The sequence below is a fragment of the Ursus arctos genome, unplaced genomic scaffold (assembly GCF_023065955.2).
Source record: "Ursus arctos isolate Adak ecotype North America unplaced genomic scaffold, UrsArc2.0 scaffold_10, whole genome shotgun sequence".
Taxonomy (NCBI): Eukaryota; Metazoa; Chordata; class Mammalia; order Carnivora; family Ursidae; genus Ursus; species Ursus arctos.
In genome coordinates, this window is record NW_026622764.1 from 53050680 (window position 1) to 53067646 (window position 16967).

General features: G+C 37.0%; 1 protein-coding gene across 2 annotated transcripts in view; it reads right to left on the reverse strand.

The window, feature by feature from the left end:
- Positions 1-6883: 6883 nt before the first annotated feature.
- Positions 6884-16967, reverse strand: part of NUFIP1 (nuclear FMR1 interacting protein 1) — a 44157-nt gene continuing 34073 nt past the window's right edge. The window contains exons 9-10 of one of the 2 annotated variants that reach the window (XM_044381824.3): positions 10049-10263; positions 6884-8657 (exon numbers count right to left, since the gene is read on the reverse strand). In XM_044381824.3, coding sequence (XP_044237759.3) covers positions 8541-8657; positions 10049-10263 — 332 coding nt within the window. In that variant the 3' untranslated portion in view covers positions 6884-8540. Of the gene's footprint in view, positions 8658-10048; positions 10267-16967 lie in introns of both variants that reach the window. The other variant, XM_026493304.4, reaches the window with a different exon arrangement.

The window sequence follows — 16967 nt, forward strand, 5'->3', positions numbered from 1 at the left end:
CATAGCTTGGGGGGCGATTGCGAACACGTATCTTGGGGGCGGGGGTTAGGGATAAAGGATAAATTTCTAAAGGAATTTTTATATGTTAAAATAGACTTACAGGATTGGGGGGGGGGGGGCGTGTCGGGTGAGGACTGCCTTTTGCCCTTAGCAAAGGATTAACATTGAGGCAGTTGAGTCCCTAGAGGAATGTCACTCTGCCTGTTTCAAGGACTTGTCAATGGGCTGTAGGTAGTAAGAAAATTTAATGGTTTTTCTTTTGCCTTTATTTCCCATATCAGCTAGTGTCAGGAAAATGCAAAAAAAAGAAAAAAAAAAAAAAAGATGCCATTCTCTCATCTGCCAGAATAACAAAATCACTATATTTGCTGTTTTGGGATGTTCTTATCCCTCGAAAAGGATGTCTAAATATCACGTGTGTTCCATGTGAAAGGTCCAACACTGAGCACCTCCTACTGTTCTGGACTGGCCCCCGTTGACAGGACCGACTCCCAGGGTAGGGGTATTCAAAGGAAAGGCACACCTCCCCAACCCAGGCCACGTGGGATACGGAAGGGGAAGCCTGGGCACCACTAGTCCTTCTCTTAGAGCCTCGCATCCTCTTCAGGCCCCTGAACAGAAAGCAGACACACTGAACTCTGAGGAAATGTTTAAAAAATTTTTTAACTTTTAAGTCCTTGAGTCTTACAACATTCTGGCACATCTCTTGCATCAGCAAAACCAGTAAAAAGATTTGTGATACACTGGTCAGAGCATGGATAAAAAGAAACTCTCGTGAACTTGTCAAAGAATAATTTTCGAAAGTTAGAAACAACACAGTAAACACAGGCCAAAAGATTTCTTTAACTTATTACCAAAGGATCCCAAAGGATGATAAAAGACGATACTGGAAGAGAATGCAGGAGTAACATTACAAAGTCAAATGATTAATGTCCTACAAGGCTAAACAACTATGACCTCCTTTCTACTAGAGAAAATGAATAGGTCACTCCACCAAATAAAAATCATTTGCAGCTTATCAAGTTAACACCAGGCCTTATAGAGTCTGGGCCCTAATCAATCCGTCAAACAAAAAGGGTCAGTTAGCCATTAGGTGGGTTTGGTTAGATAGCGCTCTACTACTGTGACTTCCCAAACATTTTGGTCTTAGGACTCCTTCGCAGTCTTAAAAATTATTGAGATCTCCAAGAGCTTTTGTTTATGTGGGTTATATTTATTCATATACATAGCATTAGAAATTAAAACAAAATTTAAGCATATTAATGCACTTAAAAACAACACACCATTTTAACATAAGTAACATTTTTTTTAAATCTCTATATTCTAACACAAAAAATATTAGTGAGCGGAGCGGCATCATTTTAAAGCTTTCCAGATCACCGGCATTTCAAAATAATAATTTATTGATGACATTAATTCAATAATTACAAGGTTACAAAGACTGTAACAGGCATAACCAAAGATAGCTAGTAAAAATACTGAGAACAACCTGAGTTCAGCTCTAAAAACTCCTGTATGTTTATCATCAGCCTACCAATTTAGAAAACTCTAGACAACACAAGAATAACCAAGGATGCTTCCCATTAGCTGTCATAGTGATGACAGCATCATATATCATACAGCTTTTGGAAAACTCTATCCATTCACAGAAGAATGAGAGTGAAAAAGGCAAATAATGTCCTAGAATTGTGAAAATAGTTTGAATTTCACAGACCCCCTGAAAGGTCCTGGGCCACACTTCGAGAACCACTGCTCTCATGTGACACTGAAAGGGCATACAGGAATCTATTTTCTTATTTCAAGTTTGGTATGTTTTCTAAACATATTTTTAATAAGAATGTAATTTGGTATACAGCCTTTTAAAGGCCATTTGACCTTTGAGCTCAAGACTCCTACAGAAATATTCATAGATAAAAACACACATAGAGTGTGTATCACTGTAAATTCAGCAGTGTTCACTGTAGTCTCATTAACATTAGAGAAAAACTGGAAACAAATTTCCCCATAGGGGAATGATTTAAAAAGTGAAAGCATATATATGCATACATGCATATATTTACATATATACATAAATATTCATGACATACTGTCAAGTGAAAAATTTGCAAAGCAATATCTATGACAATTTTTCTATTTAAAAACAAAATTTATATAAGCATATTTAGATATTTGTAAATATATGTATCTTAAAAGTCTGGAATACGCATCAAACTTAACAGTGGTATCTCTGGGTAATATGATAGGAGTATAGGGCCAAACCTCACTTTTTATTTTATACACTACTGGATTATTTGAATTTTTACAATGAGCATATTACTCTTGTCATAAAACAACAACAACAAAATGAAAGACAAGGTAACTGAGAGACACAGTGGCTAAATGCAAAGTGATATCCTGAACCAAATCATCAAAAACGACACGATGGAAGACTGGAGAAGCCCAAATATAGCCTCTATTTTAGCTTTACAAATTAAATAAAAACATAAAAATAACCAGAAAAACATGCAGATGCTATATGCTTGCAAAGACTTGACCCAGGAAACGGTGGTACTGCCCTCCGCTAACCGGATAAAGACTGCCGCAAACCACAATATGGAAACCCTCACACAACCTATGAGAAGTTCCTAAATGAAGACATTGTAGGTTGTCCTGGGGGTGCACAAAGACACATTCAAGTCGACTGGGACAAAAGATCAACAGAAGACCCAGAAAGTGTTCCAAACAGGAGCCACGGTGTGTCACAGGGTGCGCTGCACGGCAGGGCACAGTCTAGGGCAACAGCGATCAAGAATGGAAATGTCAATTCAGGTATGTTCTGAATATCTGTCTTCTTTACTACTCCATGTACTCACATTTACCTCCTCTCCCAGTTTTGAAATGATCGTTTCCTATGCTGCTCCCATCGTTTCCTATGCTGCTCCCAAGAAGCCCCCAGCTACGCCAAGAGGAGACTGTTCTGGAACAAGTCTGCCATCTGAAGCTCTTGCTTCCACCATAGTCAAAGTGGCTTCTCCTCTCCCGGAGTGACCACTCGGTCCATTTCAGCCTTGTGTATCAGGCAAATAGTGAGTGGACAAAGGAAGTCAATAGGGCAACTCTTAAATGCTTGTTAAAAATGCTGACTGACACACACACACACACACACACACACACACACACACACACACACCCGCCCTGGCCTCTTCCTTCAGCAGGACTTCCCTATCTTCTTCTCCCCTCACAACAGTAGCAGCGGTGAGCTCTACTGTGCTTGGCACTGCCGTTTTCGCATTTAAATGAAGATACATAGTTCATTTCGGAATGTAAATGTCTCCTTTTTCATGGAAAAGAGGAAGGTGGCAATAGTAGTAAATACAATAAACAAGTTGAGCAAATTTTAAATATGTCCAAAATATACTTCTCCAATCTGACACTTGTGATATATAAACAAGGTACAAAATGAAATACACAGAAGGATTTCAACTGTGTTATCTTAACGAGTTAGAGAAACTTCATTTGTCTGATTGGACAGTTGAGGGTCTTAAGGAATTCCTAATTTTAAAGATATGGTGGGGATTTTTTTTTAAGTTCTTACCGTCTAGAGATACACACTGAAATACGTAGGAATAAAATAAGACACCTGGGCATTTGCTTCAAAATAATCTCAGGTGGGATGGGGTGGGGAGGGACAGGTGAGGTGTGGATGAAAATAAGACTGGCCACAAAGTATTGAAGCTGCATGAAAGTTTTGAAAAGGGGTGTCATTACATTACTCTCTCTACTTTTACATATGTTTGAAATTTTCCAAAATGAAATGCTTTTTAAAAAAAACCATAAAAAGGAGATGGGGCGCCTGGGTGGCTCAGTCAGTTATGCGTCTGCCTTCAGCTCAGGTCAAGATCCCAGGGTCCTGGAATCGAGCCCCAGGTCAGGCTCCCTGCTCAGCAGGGAGTCTGCTTCTCCCACTCCCCCTGTTCCTGCTCTCTCTCTCACTCACTCACTCTCATGGGTGCACGCTCTCTAATAAAATCTTTTTTAAAAAAGCCATAAAAAGGAGAAAATTTTTTTAAAGAGGCTTACTCTAAAACTGAGGAATATGATGAATGAAGAAATTAAAAGTCTAGATTAAAACAGTGGACTACCCCTCTCCTTATGCTCCAAATTCCTTGAAATGATTTTTTTTTTAAGACCTGGAGATTTACAACAGGGAAGGAGTACAAAATAAAGGGTAATATTGGTGTGCCAGTGGTTTTGAGAAACTCTTAAGTTCCTCACAGTGGTTCTTAAAATGTGGTCCTCCAGACAAACCTCATCCGCATCACCTGTAAACTTGTTAGAAATGCAAATTCACAGGCTACATACTAACCTCCTTTATTATAATCTTTAGGGGTAGGACCCTACAATCTGGATTTAACAAGCCTTCCAGGTGATTCTGATGTCTGCTGAAGTTGGGGAACCACTGTAAAGCTGATCAGAATGACAAAAAACAAGAGTGGATGGGGGCGCCTGGGTGGCACAGCGGTTAAGCGTCTGCCTTCGGCTCAGGGCGTGATCCCGGCGTTATGGGATCGAGCCCCACATCAGGCTCTTCTGCTATGAGCCTGCTTCTTCCTCTCCCACTCCCCCTGCTTGTGTTCCCTCTCTCGCTGGCTGTCTCTATCTCTGTCGAATAAATAAATAAAATCTTTAAAAAAAAAAAAAAAAAAACAAGAGTGGAGAGCCTCAGTCCAAACCAGCCCATGAGACAACAATCGAAAAGGTAAAAGCAATCCCAAGGATACCCTAAGCTGAGTCAACAAGTGACAGAAAAGTGGGGGTCTCCAGCCACGACTGTCAAGTCCTAAACTTGCCCATTTCCAAAACTAAGTGGTTGGTGGGAGTGGGAGAGTTCTGCCCTGGAGAGAAGAGCTCTATCCTCAGAATAAAGCCCTCTGTATTTTGGCAAACAGAGGCACAGTGACTGTCCAGTGATGGGGCTGAGGATGGGACAAGAGCCTAAATCTCCCGCCCACTCCCCATCCACGTATTCTAAAAAGTCTGCGTGAACAAGCCCCCTTTTCTCAGTCAAGGTAAAGTCTTCTGGAGAAAAGAAGGCTCATACCAATGTGGGGAAAATCCACACCCACCTACCAGTACATTAATCAAGTGAATCTCTTTCATATGTAAGAATGATCCTTTAAAAGACAACACATAGTGGTAAAGATAATTAGTAAATTGAACAAATTAAAACAGTTGGCAATAGAGAACACAAGTAATTGAAAGAATAGAAAATAATGTGAAGATTCCAATTGATACCCCAGAAATGTAAGGGTACCACATCTATGAAAAAAGCAGTTAGACCAAGAAAGCAATCTTGAATATTTAAAAACAAATTACTAAACTTAAAATGAAATAGAAATGCTAAAATACTAATGTAATGGACATGCCTGAAGAGGGAATCAGTGATCTGGACAATAACAGCTGAAGAAGTCTTCCAGAATGGAGCAAAAAGACCAAGACAAAATATAAATGTCCAGCAACAGAGGATCGCAAGAGGTCCCACATTCACTCAATAAGAGTTCCAGAAAAATGAAACCAATAAAATGGAAAGTCATTAAAGAAATCATTTTAGAAATTGCCCTTCATCCAAGAATAGTACAATTCTTCAGAGTGAAAGGACCATGGGGTATGACGAATGTCCCACATACCTAGACAATAATGGTGAAAATTTTAGGACTCAAAGCATAAAAGGAAAATCCTCAAAGTTTTTCAATGACAGAAAAAATAGGTTTTTATCAATAAATAAAAAAAGAAGATGAAAGAATCAGATTGGTATCTGGTTTTTAAATCAACAATACTGGACGCTAGCAAACCATCATGTTAGGGCTTCAAAATTCTGAAGGGAAAGGATTTCGAATCTAACACCCTAAACTCAATTTTTAAAAAATTCAAGTGAAGGATTCAACCTGATGGATTAATTGATGATCTGCTGCAAGAAACCAAAAAGCTAACCTTGGGATGAAAGAAAAAGCCGTGAGAAGGAACCAGTAGAATTTACAGTTGTCTAAATAACTATGCATACTGTTAAAACGCACACAAACACACACAGCAGGATCACAGAGATTAATCTGAAACAAATCCCACATGACGACACCAGGAGAAGAGGTCCGGGTGGGGAAGAGCAAGAATCCTAAGGGAGAAGAGTGGAAGATAACAGCCACTGTATCTGCAAACGCAGAGAGAAGAATCACCACTAAAGGAAGAGCAGTAGGTTTAATTCTTTCCAAAGCACTGGAAAGAAAAACTAAGAGAAAAAACAATACTCAATCATGTCGCTGAAATGCTGAAGATACAAAATAAAATGGCAGGGATGGTCCAAACATTTCAATAATTTCAATTAATATAAATGGATTAAATTCCCCAGAGACTATTAGATGAAAGCCCAAAAAGCTGTTTTGACTACATTAATTGGGGGAAATAGGTCAATGCAGAGAGTATTGAGGACAGAGAGTATGGAGGACAAACAAGAGTACTTCCCAGTTATAAAAGGCACAACTCAACCAAGAGTCATCATATGATGCTTTCTTTCACATTCAGAAATCAATTCATTACATGAACAGTAAAACAGGAATGCAAACTGTATGAACAATTAACAAGCTAAACCCAAAAAACCTCATATCCAAGAAAAGGCACCCCTCTCCCTGAAAACACTCACAGAATATTTACAAATATTGACTGCGTGTTCCACAAAGGGGAAACCACATGGGCTGTATTCTAGGTGCTTAAAAATTTTAAACACACTTGAAGAATTCCTGCGTTAAATATATAAAGGCAACTGAAGCTGAAATTACCCACTAGAAATAAACAGCGACGGTGACAGAGCTCAAGACTGCCAGACAGAGCCAAGGCAGGTCTCAGAACAGCATTTTCAGTCTTAAATATATTTATTAGAAAGCAAGAGAAACTGAAAATAAAACTTTTTGCACAATACACTTTAAAGCAGTGATTGTGAACATTCCTGGAGTTATAAGGGTCTGTGAAAGCAGCCTAGGAGTCTGAATTCATTTATGTATTTAAAGCCAATGGGATTTGTATGCCAACCTGTGATAAAACTGCAGACTAAATCATACCTTAGAATATCAACCCAGTTTGTAACACTGGTTACTTTATCCTGATGAGATGAATTGGCTTAAGAGTCATCATTAGGAATAATACAAAAATTAAAGTGAATTCCTTGAAGTCAGGCAAGGCCTCATTCATTTTTATATTTTCAATTCATGCATACTGCCGGCATGTAAGTAAGCACTCAACAGTGTTATATAAACTGAATTAAGTAATGTGCTGGACAGATAATTTTCTAAAACATGGGATTCACTGCAGGAGGAGAATGAAACAGAATAAGTCTATATGGTGGTTACGAAGTTGGGAAACACCGACTTAAGTATCAATTTGATCTCAGGTCTGTAATATCACAGTGTTACATGCCAGGTATTCCAGGATTCTGGATAGGATCTTACAAATATATAGGAGCAAGAAGTTTTTCTTCAGGGCCACCATCAGCTTTCTTGCCTTTTTCTTGCAGGCAAGATTCATGGACTTCAATAATCACAATGTCAGATAAAGTCAATTTTTCCACAACAGACTAGTTTTTTTAAAAACCCCGTCAAAAGCGGAGGGCTCCAGCTCTAGCTAGCACAAGTGACTAGAATGTAATATCAAAATCTCTGGTATTAAAGGACCCAAACAGATTATTTAAAACATTTTTTAAAGGGTTCAAATAATAGGCTCATACGATGAATTTTAATTACATCTTAAAACTGGTTTTAAGGTTTTACATTATTTCACAAACTACTGTTTTGGCTATGAATTAGATGGACCTCGTCAAGTACCATGCTTTACATAGTTTTCAACAGAGAAATTAAAAAGGTCCAATTCTGATCCATACTCAAAAGAAGCACTCCCAGTGAATCTAAACACACACAGAGGCCTTATCTATATTAATATTCCAAATTCAGTATCTGAACTACTTAAGTAGTGCCAATAGATGAATTTCAAAATGCCCTTTGAACTAAACACAGAAATCTTAAATTTTAAGACTTTGAGTGTATTAATTTAATATGTTTTATTTTTTAAATAATCCCCCTTGCTACAGTTAAAGAATGATTCTTCCTCTCCTGCATTAAAAACAAAATGACTATACTTCTCTCCCTGACCTACCGTTTTGCTTAGCTGAATTAAACATTTTTAAAGCTTTTTTCTTTACTACTAAACCAGTATCTTCGATTCTTAACTGTCCCCAGAGCAGACTTCCTTACCTGACAGCAATACATACAAATAAATATAAATAAAAAATAGAATTCTGCCAGCAAATATTATGCACAACCCCAACAATACAGACACAGTCTTAAAAATCAGTTACGTATTTATTTGCATAGATTCAAAGGAAAGAATTAAAAATCCAACATAATATCCCATGAGGTCTACGATTTAATTACTAATCCAGTTTTGTTTTTGTTTTTAAAGGTTTTCCTCCCCTAACTTTAGGATGGGACTATGTCACATGATGCTGAAACATCAGATACCTATACATCTTTAGTTTTTGCAGAATTAGTATTAAGCCCAAAAAAGTCCTTTTTGATGATGTATCGAACACACTGCAAAATCACATTTCTTTCATGTCGAATGTCCGGAGCTAAAAGCTAAAAAATAATAAATAAAATGATTAGCTGGTAAATAAAATATATCCAAGAAACACAATCTAAAATATTATATGTGTCTTCCCCATATAAATAACACAGAACAATAAAGATATATATTTATACTTATTATAATTTATAATATAATACATATTTAAATATATATATATTTTTAATTATTTTGTCAAAAAATAATACAAGAACATTTCCTTTTAACTTATACTAAGACTATCTAGTTTTTTAAATAGCACAAATGTTCACATCTGGGGTCCTCTCTAGGAGTATCTAACAAAGGACAGGAAATACAGGTTTAAAAGTCTACAATTCTTTAATCTACAAATCATGTCAAGGAGGACCCTCCTAAACCCAAACTTACAAACAGTACAGAAACTGATAAGCAGATAGAGTAAATACAGTAATGATGAAACCAGCAGTACAAAATCCCAACATTCCTGGATTTTCGCAACTTTTCATTTTTGTGCTTATTGTAATTGAAGGAAATCTAAAAATCCCTGGTATTTAGAAGAAATCCATAACCAAGGAATCATATGTGATTTGCCAAAAAGGACAAGATCATTCGATTTATTTTCTGATGTCATTAGTGTAGTTTAGAAACATCACAATGGAATGAACAGTGAAGAGATGACTTAATTTACCACTTACAAGGTATTCTGAAAATTCAATTTACTTTATATAAGCACTGAAATTTACAAAAGAGAGAGTCCCATTTCCGATCAATTTAAACAAGAAGTAACTGTGTCTACATGTAACACCTCAAAGAGTGTGGCCACAGAACAATTTAGCTATAGCATAAACACTCAGGTGACAGGGCAAAAACAACTTCCACACGTTGTCAATAGTTCTACAACTCTAGTAAAAATTTCAGAATATTTTCTAATACTTTTAGCATGAAAGAACTGGCATCTTTGAACAGCTTCATGTCCATGACTTAGAATCAAAAGATGTGCTACTTTCTCTTTTAAAAATCTGAATAGATTTTTCAGCACATCATTCTAAGAATAAAGTCAATAATGCACAAAATAAACACATAACAACCTTTCTCCCTTCCGTCTGCCTTTGTATTTAGTTGTGATTTCAATGGAAACTTTAAAAATGTCACTACACCTCAATACATATTTCCTTACCAATTAGTTAAATCTATAGATTCTTTTATTTTAAGCAGTTTTGAAAAGTGTAACTACTCCACGTTTGCTGAACAGCAGCTGTATTCCAAATGCAGCTTCAAAATTAAGATACACAAATGAGTCTGCAAGGAGCAAATGTCTTTGGTAAACTTTAAAAACACACATGCATGAACCCATGCAGAAACCCAGTGGCTCTACCTTCATCATCTGAGAAGAACACAGATTAGAATGTAAAGAAAAATCATTTACCATTTCCAGGAGATATGGATGGCGTGTCCTTGGTTCAAATAACGATTGATAGTTGTGATAATCTTTTTTCCTCTTAGGGTTTGTCTTTTTAAAACTCTTCTTTCGGCTCTCGTACTTTCTAACAGTCACTTTAACACTCGGACTTGGTCTCCTCGGAGTATTGCTCGGAAGAACCTCATCTGCCACCAGAATGTCTGCTTCAGTCTTAATGGGAGCTTCTATGTGTAATGAAAAACAAATACAAAGATAACAACAAAGACCAGGTAAACTTCCAAAATAACCAAAAGAGCCATAATACTTCCCCCCAGCAGCCATAATATTGGCCACTTACTAATAAAAACTAGGCATTTTCAATGTAGTACGGTATTTTTCAAATCGGAAATATAACTGCCAAGAACTGAAGAGATTACCATAAAGAGTTAAAGAAAGCGATCTCTATGAAGGAAACAATACCAGATAGAAACTTGGATCCACACAAAGGAATGAAGAGTGTCAGAAATGTCAATATGTGGATAAATACAAAAGATATTTTTTTTAATTTAAAATAGGTTTTAAAGATAACTGACTATTCTATGCAAAAATAGTAATAATGTATGTGGAATTTATAACATCTGTAGAAAACCTAGTAACAACAGCACAGAGGAGGGGAAGAGGAGAGTGTAAGTATATTGCTATAAAATTCTTAAATCCTATATGAAGTGAGATAATATTACTGAAAGTATACTGTGATAAGTTGAAGCTGCATACTATATACTCTAGATAGACCAACTCCTAAAAAGTAAAACAAAGAGGTTCAATGAATAAGCCCATATTTGCACTGCCCTAATAAGGCAGCATAAATCCAAAGGAAGGAAAACAGAACAAAAGGTGAGATAAAAAGAAACAAGCCATATCAATAATTACAATATATATAAATAGTTTAAACATCCCACTTAAAAGGGTGAGTAGTCAGACTGGGGTGGGGTGGTGGGGAACAACAAGACCAACTACATAATGTCTACAAGAAACCAACTTTATTTATTTTTTTTTTTGAGATTTTATTTATTTATTCGACAGGACAGAGACAGCCAGTGAGAGAGGGAACACAAGCAGGGGGAGTGGGAGAGGAAGAAGCAGGCTCCCAGCAGAGGAGCCTGATGTGGGGCTCGATCCCATAACGCCAGGATCACGCCCTGAGCCGAAGGCAGACGCTTAACCACTGTGCCACCCAGGCGCCCCAAGAAACCAACTTTAAATTATAGGCAGTTCTTGCTTTCACAAACAGAACTGAAATTAAATCTCAGTTACCCAGGAAGTACAAAGCAAGGGCTGCCTGTGACCAGTCACAGGTTAAAAGTAAAAGGGGAAAGAAAAGACCATGCAAACACCAATCATAAAAAAGTTGGACTGGCTATAACAGTATCAGACAAAGGAGACTTCAGAACAGGGACTATAATCAGGGACAAAGGACAGTTCATAATGGTAAAGAAATCAATTCAGCAAGAAGGCAAAACAATAACACCTAATAACAGAGTTTCACTATACAAGTAGCAAAAGCTCACAGAGCTGAAACAAGAAATAGACAAGTCCATTATTACGGTTGGAAACTTAACACTCCGCTCTCAGTAACTGAAGAACAATTAAACAGAAAATGAGCAGGGATATAGAAGACCTAAGTACAACTAACAACTCAAATTGACAAACACTGAACCCAATATACATTTTGTCAAGTTCACATGAGCATTCACTTGGTTAGGCTAGAAAACAAGTCTCAATAAACTGGAAAAACAAAAACACTCTGAAAGTGTACAAAGTATGTTCTCTGACCGTAACAGAATTAAAGTTAAGTTATTAACAGAAAACTATCTAGAAAACCTCAAAATCTCTGGAAACTAAACAACATATATCTAAATAACCCATGTATTAAAGAGCAAATCACAAGAGACATTAGAAAATATTTTTAAAACAATAAAAACGGGGGGCGCCTGGGTGGCACAGCGGTTAAAGCGTCTGCCTTCGGCTCAGGGCGTGATCCTGGAGTTCCGGGATCGAGCCCCACATCAGGCTCCTCTGCTATGAGCCTGCTTCTTCCTCTCCCACTCCCCCTGCTTGTGTTCCCTCTCTCGCTGGCTGTCTCTATCTCTGTCAAATAAATAAATAAAATCTTTTAAAAAAATAAATAAATAAATAAATAAAATAAAACAATAAAAACGAAAACATAACATAAATTTGTAGGATGCAGCTAAAGCAATGCATGGAGGCAAATTAATAGCTTTGAATACTTTTATTAGAAATGAAGGAAAAAAAGAGAAAAAAATTAAAATAAAAAAAAAATGAAAAAGAGTCTAAAATCAATTATCTGAACTTCCACTATATGAGATAGAGAGTGAGAAGGGAAGAAATAACAGAGTGAAAATCAATGAATTAGAAATAGCTAATAGAGAAAAAGCAATAAACCCAGAAGTTGGTTCACTCTAAAGAGATTAATAAAATTAATAAACTGCTAGCAAGAGTGATCAAGAAAAAAGGAAAAAATACCATTTAATAATATGAAGAATCAAAAAGAGGACATCACTATAGATCTTACAGATATCACAAGAAAATGTTGTGAGCAACCATATGCCAATAAATTTGACAAATTAGATGAAACAAATTTTTTTGAAAAACACAAATTACCAAAGCTGAACAAGAAAAAATAGAAAACCTCAACAGTCCTATATCTATTAAGGAAATTTAATTCATAACTTAAAATCTACCCCCCCTAAAATGCCAGGTACAGATGACTCCACTATTGAATTCTACAAACAAGAAAAAATGGCAGCAACCCTACACAAACCCTTAAAAAAGAGGAGGAAGAAACAGATCCCAACTCATATCAAATCCAGAGAAAAGTAATCCATTACAGGAAAAGAAAAAGACAAACCAATAATCCTTCGTGAACATGGAGGTAAAAATCTTTAATAAATTATTAGCAAATCAAATCCAGCAATGTATTAAAAAGGTAATACACCATGACTAAGTAGATTTTATTCCAAGAATACAAGATTGGTTTGATACTTGATAATCAATCTATGTATTTCACCATATTAACAGAATGAAGAAGAAAAACCATATGATTAGTTGAAAACTCACAAGTTTTAAGGATCCCCTCCTCTCATCCCTAAAATGGTTATTCTGTATATTCTGACAAGCTGATATGATATAAAGACTTCAATTCTAGAAGCTGGGAGACTGGGTTCAACTGCCTGGACAAGAGTGTAGGAGTCTAATCATATCCCTCAAAACCTGTACACCCAACTGTTACATAGCACCAAATGTGTTAATTATGTTTGAAGGGAAGTACAGGGTAAGTGTCAGAAGCACAAACCCTGGTCCCAAACTGTTCAAGCTCTAGTTCCATCACATACTACTTGTGATCTTGGGGCAAGCTACTTATCTCTGCCTAAATATCCCCATAAATAATGGCACCTGCTTCATGAGGTTATTGCAATAATTAAATGAGTAAAGCACATAAAACGGCCTGACACAGAATAAGCACTATACAAGAATTTGCTATGACGGGGCACCTGGGTGGCTCAGTTGGTTAAGCACCGAACTCTTGATTTTAGCTCAGGTCATGATCTCGGGGCTGTGAGACTGAGTCCCCATGCCAGGCTCTGCGCTGAGCATGGAGCCTGCTTGAGATCCTTTCTCCCCCTCCACCCCACCTGAGTGCACATGCGCATGCATGCTATCTTAAAAAAAAAAATTGCTATGATGGCAGTGGTTTGATGTGCCCTCAAAGTGATGGAAAAAAGAAAAACAATTATAGAAATGGAACCATAAAAGAATGGAGCAAAGAATTCAAAGTGGTTTGTAGAGTTCAAAACTATGGGAATAATAACAAAAGACAAAAAGAAAAACCAAGGTACTACTTTTTGTTATTTCCTTCCCCTTCAAGTATTGATCTTCTGGGCACCTGAGTGGCTCAGTCAGTTAAGCCTCTACCTTCCACTCAGGTCATGATCCTGGAGTCCTGGATCAAGCCCTGAGACAGTCTCCCTGCTCAGTGGGGAGTCTGCTTCTCCCTCTGCCCCTCCCCCTCCTCATTGTTTCTCTCTTTCTCTCAGATAAATAAATAAAATCTTAAAAAAAAAAAAAAAAGTATTGATCTTCCAATCCAGGAATACAAAAGTCAAATGAATCAGAGCTTCCATTGTCAATTTTCTGCTAAGGAATAAGGAACTGGGGCCATTTATATTTTTCTTGAGGCTCGCAACATTTCCCAGCTTAGTATCATATTTTAATGCAATATTTACCAATCCAAATGAATTTAAAATATAACCACTGAATTTTTTCAAACCTATAAATCACACTTCTTGATTTGTGGCCTTTAAAACTGAGTTTTCAACTTGGAGGACCCCGAGTCATAGCCCAAACCAGTTGAAAAAAACAGTTTTGGAGAGCTACAAAACTGCGCTTAACTTCTAACATGGCAAAACAAAAAACAAAAAACGAACATGCAAAATCTGGAACAGATATCAAACTAACCCATCTGGAAGTATTACTCACTGAAATTTTCCTTCCTATGTGTATCTTAATGATTTTGACGTCCCCAGAGCCAAGCAGAGCCTCTTGTTTAACAGCTTCAGTCTTTCTTGAGGGGCCCCTTCCTTGTTTAAAACTCTTTCTGGAAAAGCACTAGCCATGTTTAGATCCTTGATACACCTTTGTATTAATTCCTAAGTTGAGAAAGATTGTAACTATGATAACACAAGTGTTAAAATCTGTGAGGCATCAAACTGCTCCTCTCCATTTAGAATCCACTTAAATAAGCAGCCTTCTAGAAGCTACTTCATGGTTCAGAGAAAGCCCGCTTTATTTCTTTGGTTTATTTTTTCCAAAGTCCCTATGTGTCAATACCCTATCCTATAGCCCAGAATTTACAATGGAAGTTGGAAACTTGCTAGTGACCTGGATGGCTTAATAAAGCTGAATTCAAAATACATACAATAATTCTTAAGCATTAGGAATGTAAAGCAAGGGCTTTTTCCTTCAGGCAGGGGATTTTAGACAATTTGTAAAAATAAATTCATATAAGATAAAATTTATCTTTTAAAAGATAATATCTATAAGAAAAGGCTATGCATTTCTGTGCAGGAAGACAGAAAATATAACACAGAGAACGACTGTAATGAAAGGCAATACAGTTGGCTTTTTTTAGATTTTTAAGTCCCTAAACCTAGGCTTTACATCAGCTCTCCCACATACTAGCTTTGTAAACTTGTCTTCTTTAAGCTTAAGGTTCTACAAATGAAGGAGTGGGACCTCAAAGATCCCTCCCGGTTTCCTTTCTTCCTTCTAATTTAAAAATGGTGGCAGCCTCAAAATGAAGACCTGAGGGGGCGCCTGGGTGGCTCAGTTGGTTAAACATCTGCCTTCAGCTCAGGTCATGATCCCAGGGTCCTGGCATCGAGTCCCGCATGCGCTCCTTGCTCAGCAGGGAGCCTGCGTCTCCCTCTGCCTGCCTCTCCCCCTGCTTGTGTGCAAGCAAATAAAGACATGAGAATGAAAGTATTAAATGCTTTATCTTAACAGAGAGAGAGAGAGAGAGGAGAGCACTAGTGCAGCTTGTTTTTATAACATTCAGTAATCTGGTAATAGCTTTCATTGCTATCACCTGTCATAAATACAAGTGATAAGCAGGAAATGTAATATGTGTTTAAAGAATAACTCCATCTTCATATCAGTGTACTGGAAACAAGAGTAAAGAAATAAATACTGTTTTTCTTAAAATCAAAATAAAAACAAGAAGAGGTAACCATCTGTTAAGAAATACTCTGATAAAACCAAAGTAGTTTATATTTCAAAATTCAAGTAGCTTTTAACCAGCTACCATAGTAAACCATGGTTCATTAAAAAAGAAGAAAAAAAACCCTATGTTACAGATACATCTAAACGTTATCCTTCATATTAAATCCCAACTCTTTCTCCTTCAACATCTTCCAACTATACAGTGATTATCTCTAGCTTAAACATTAAAAGTGCCGCTATCTTCATCCAATTACACTCATATCTTCCCTTCTTTCTACACACTCACTTGTAGACCCTGTACTCTTATCTTCAGTTCAGCTCCTACCGTGATTACACATCTTGTCCAGAGACACAGACACATGAATTCTCTCACGGTTGGTAAAGCCCAAATAAATTTACCATGCAGAGCCAGGTTTCCACAACAGAAAGGCACAGACTTATTCACTCAACATATGCTAATTATTTATATGAACCTTAGGTTTAGAATTGCCACGCTACAACAGATCAGTAACATACTCACAACTTTTAGGTGACCCCCCAAAAATATGCTAGATTAAGCTGGTTTGTTGTCATCTTTAAAGGTTAGACAGGTATCCTGTACATCACTGATTTCTCAGAAAGAACCCTGAAAGAATTCCATTTCATCCAGTCTTTAAAACACACAGGCTAATTCGACACAAGTATAGGGTTACTGTGTTCTCCAAATGAGGTAATTTATGTAAATGTGCCCCATAAAAAACAATGCTCTATATACATGTAAGGAATTGTCATCCACGTTGTCACAAGGACCTCTCTTCACCTAACAAAGGTGCTGTAAACATGTTACGACAAGGGCTCTTGAGAGTAGAAAAAAGAAATTAACTTTCTTTGCACTTTCTTTGCTCTGTCTTTTAGAATTTTCTTTGATTCCATTAATGGAATATTCTCTCCTGCTCTTCCTATTCTGTCATTATGTTATTTTGGCCTTTTTCTCCCAGACTAGCAACACATTTACTCGTTTCTCAAGTTTTCCTTTATCCCATGCTAACATCAAACGAAAAATGTGAAGATTAAATAAAGATGTGCCTGACACATCTCGTCCTCAGAAAGACACACATGAAGGGACGCTACTGATGCACAGTGCACATCAAATTCCAACAGCAACCGA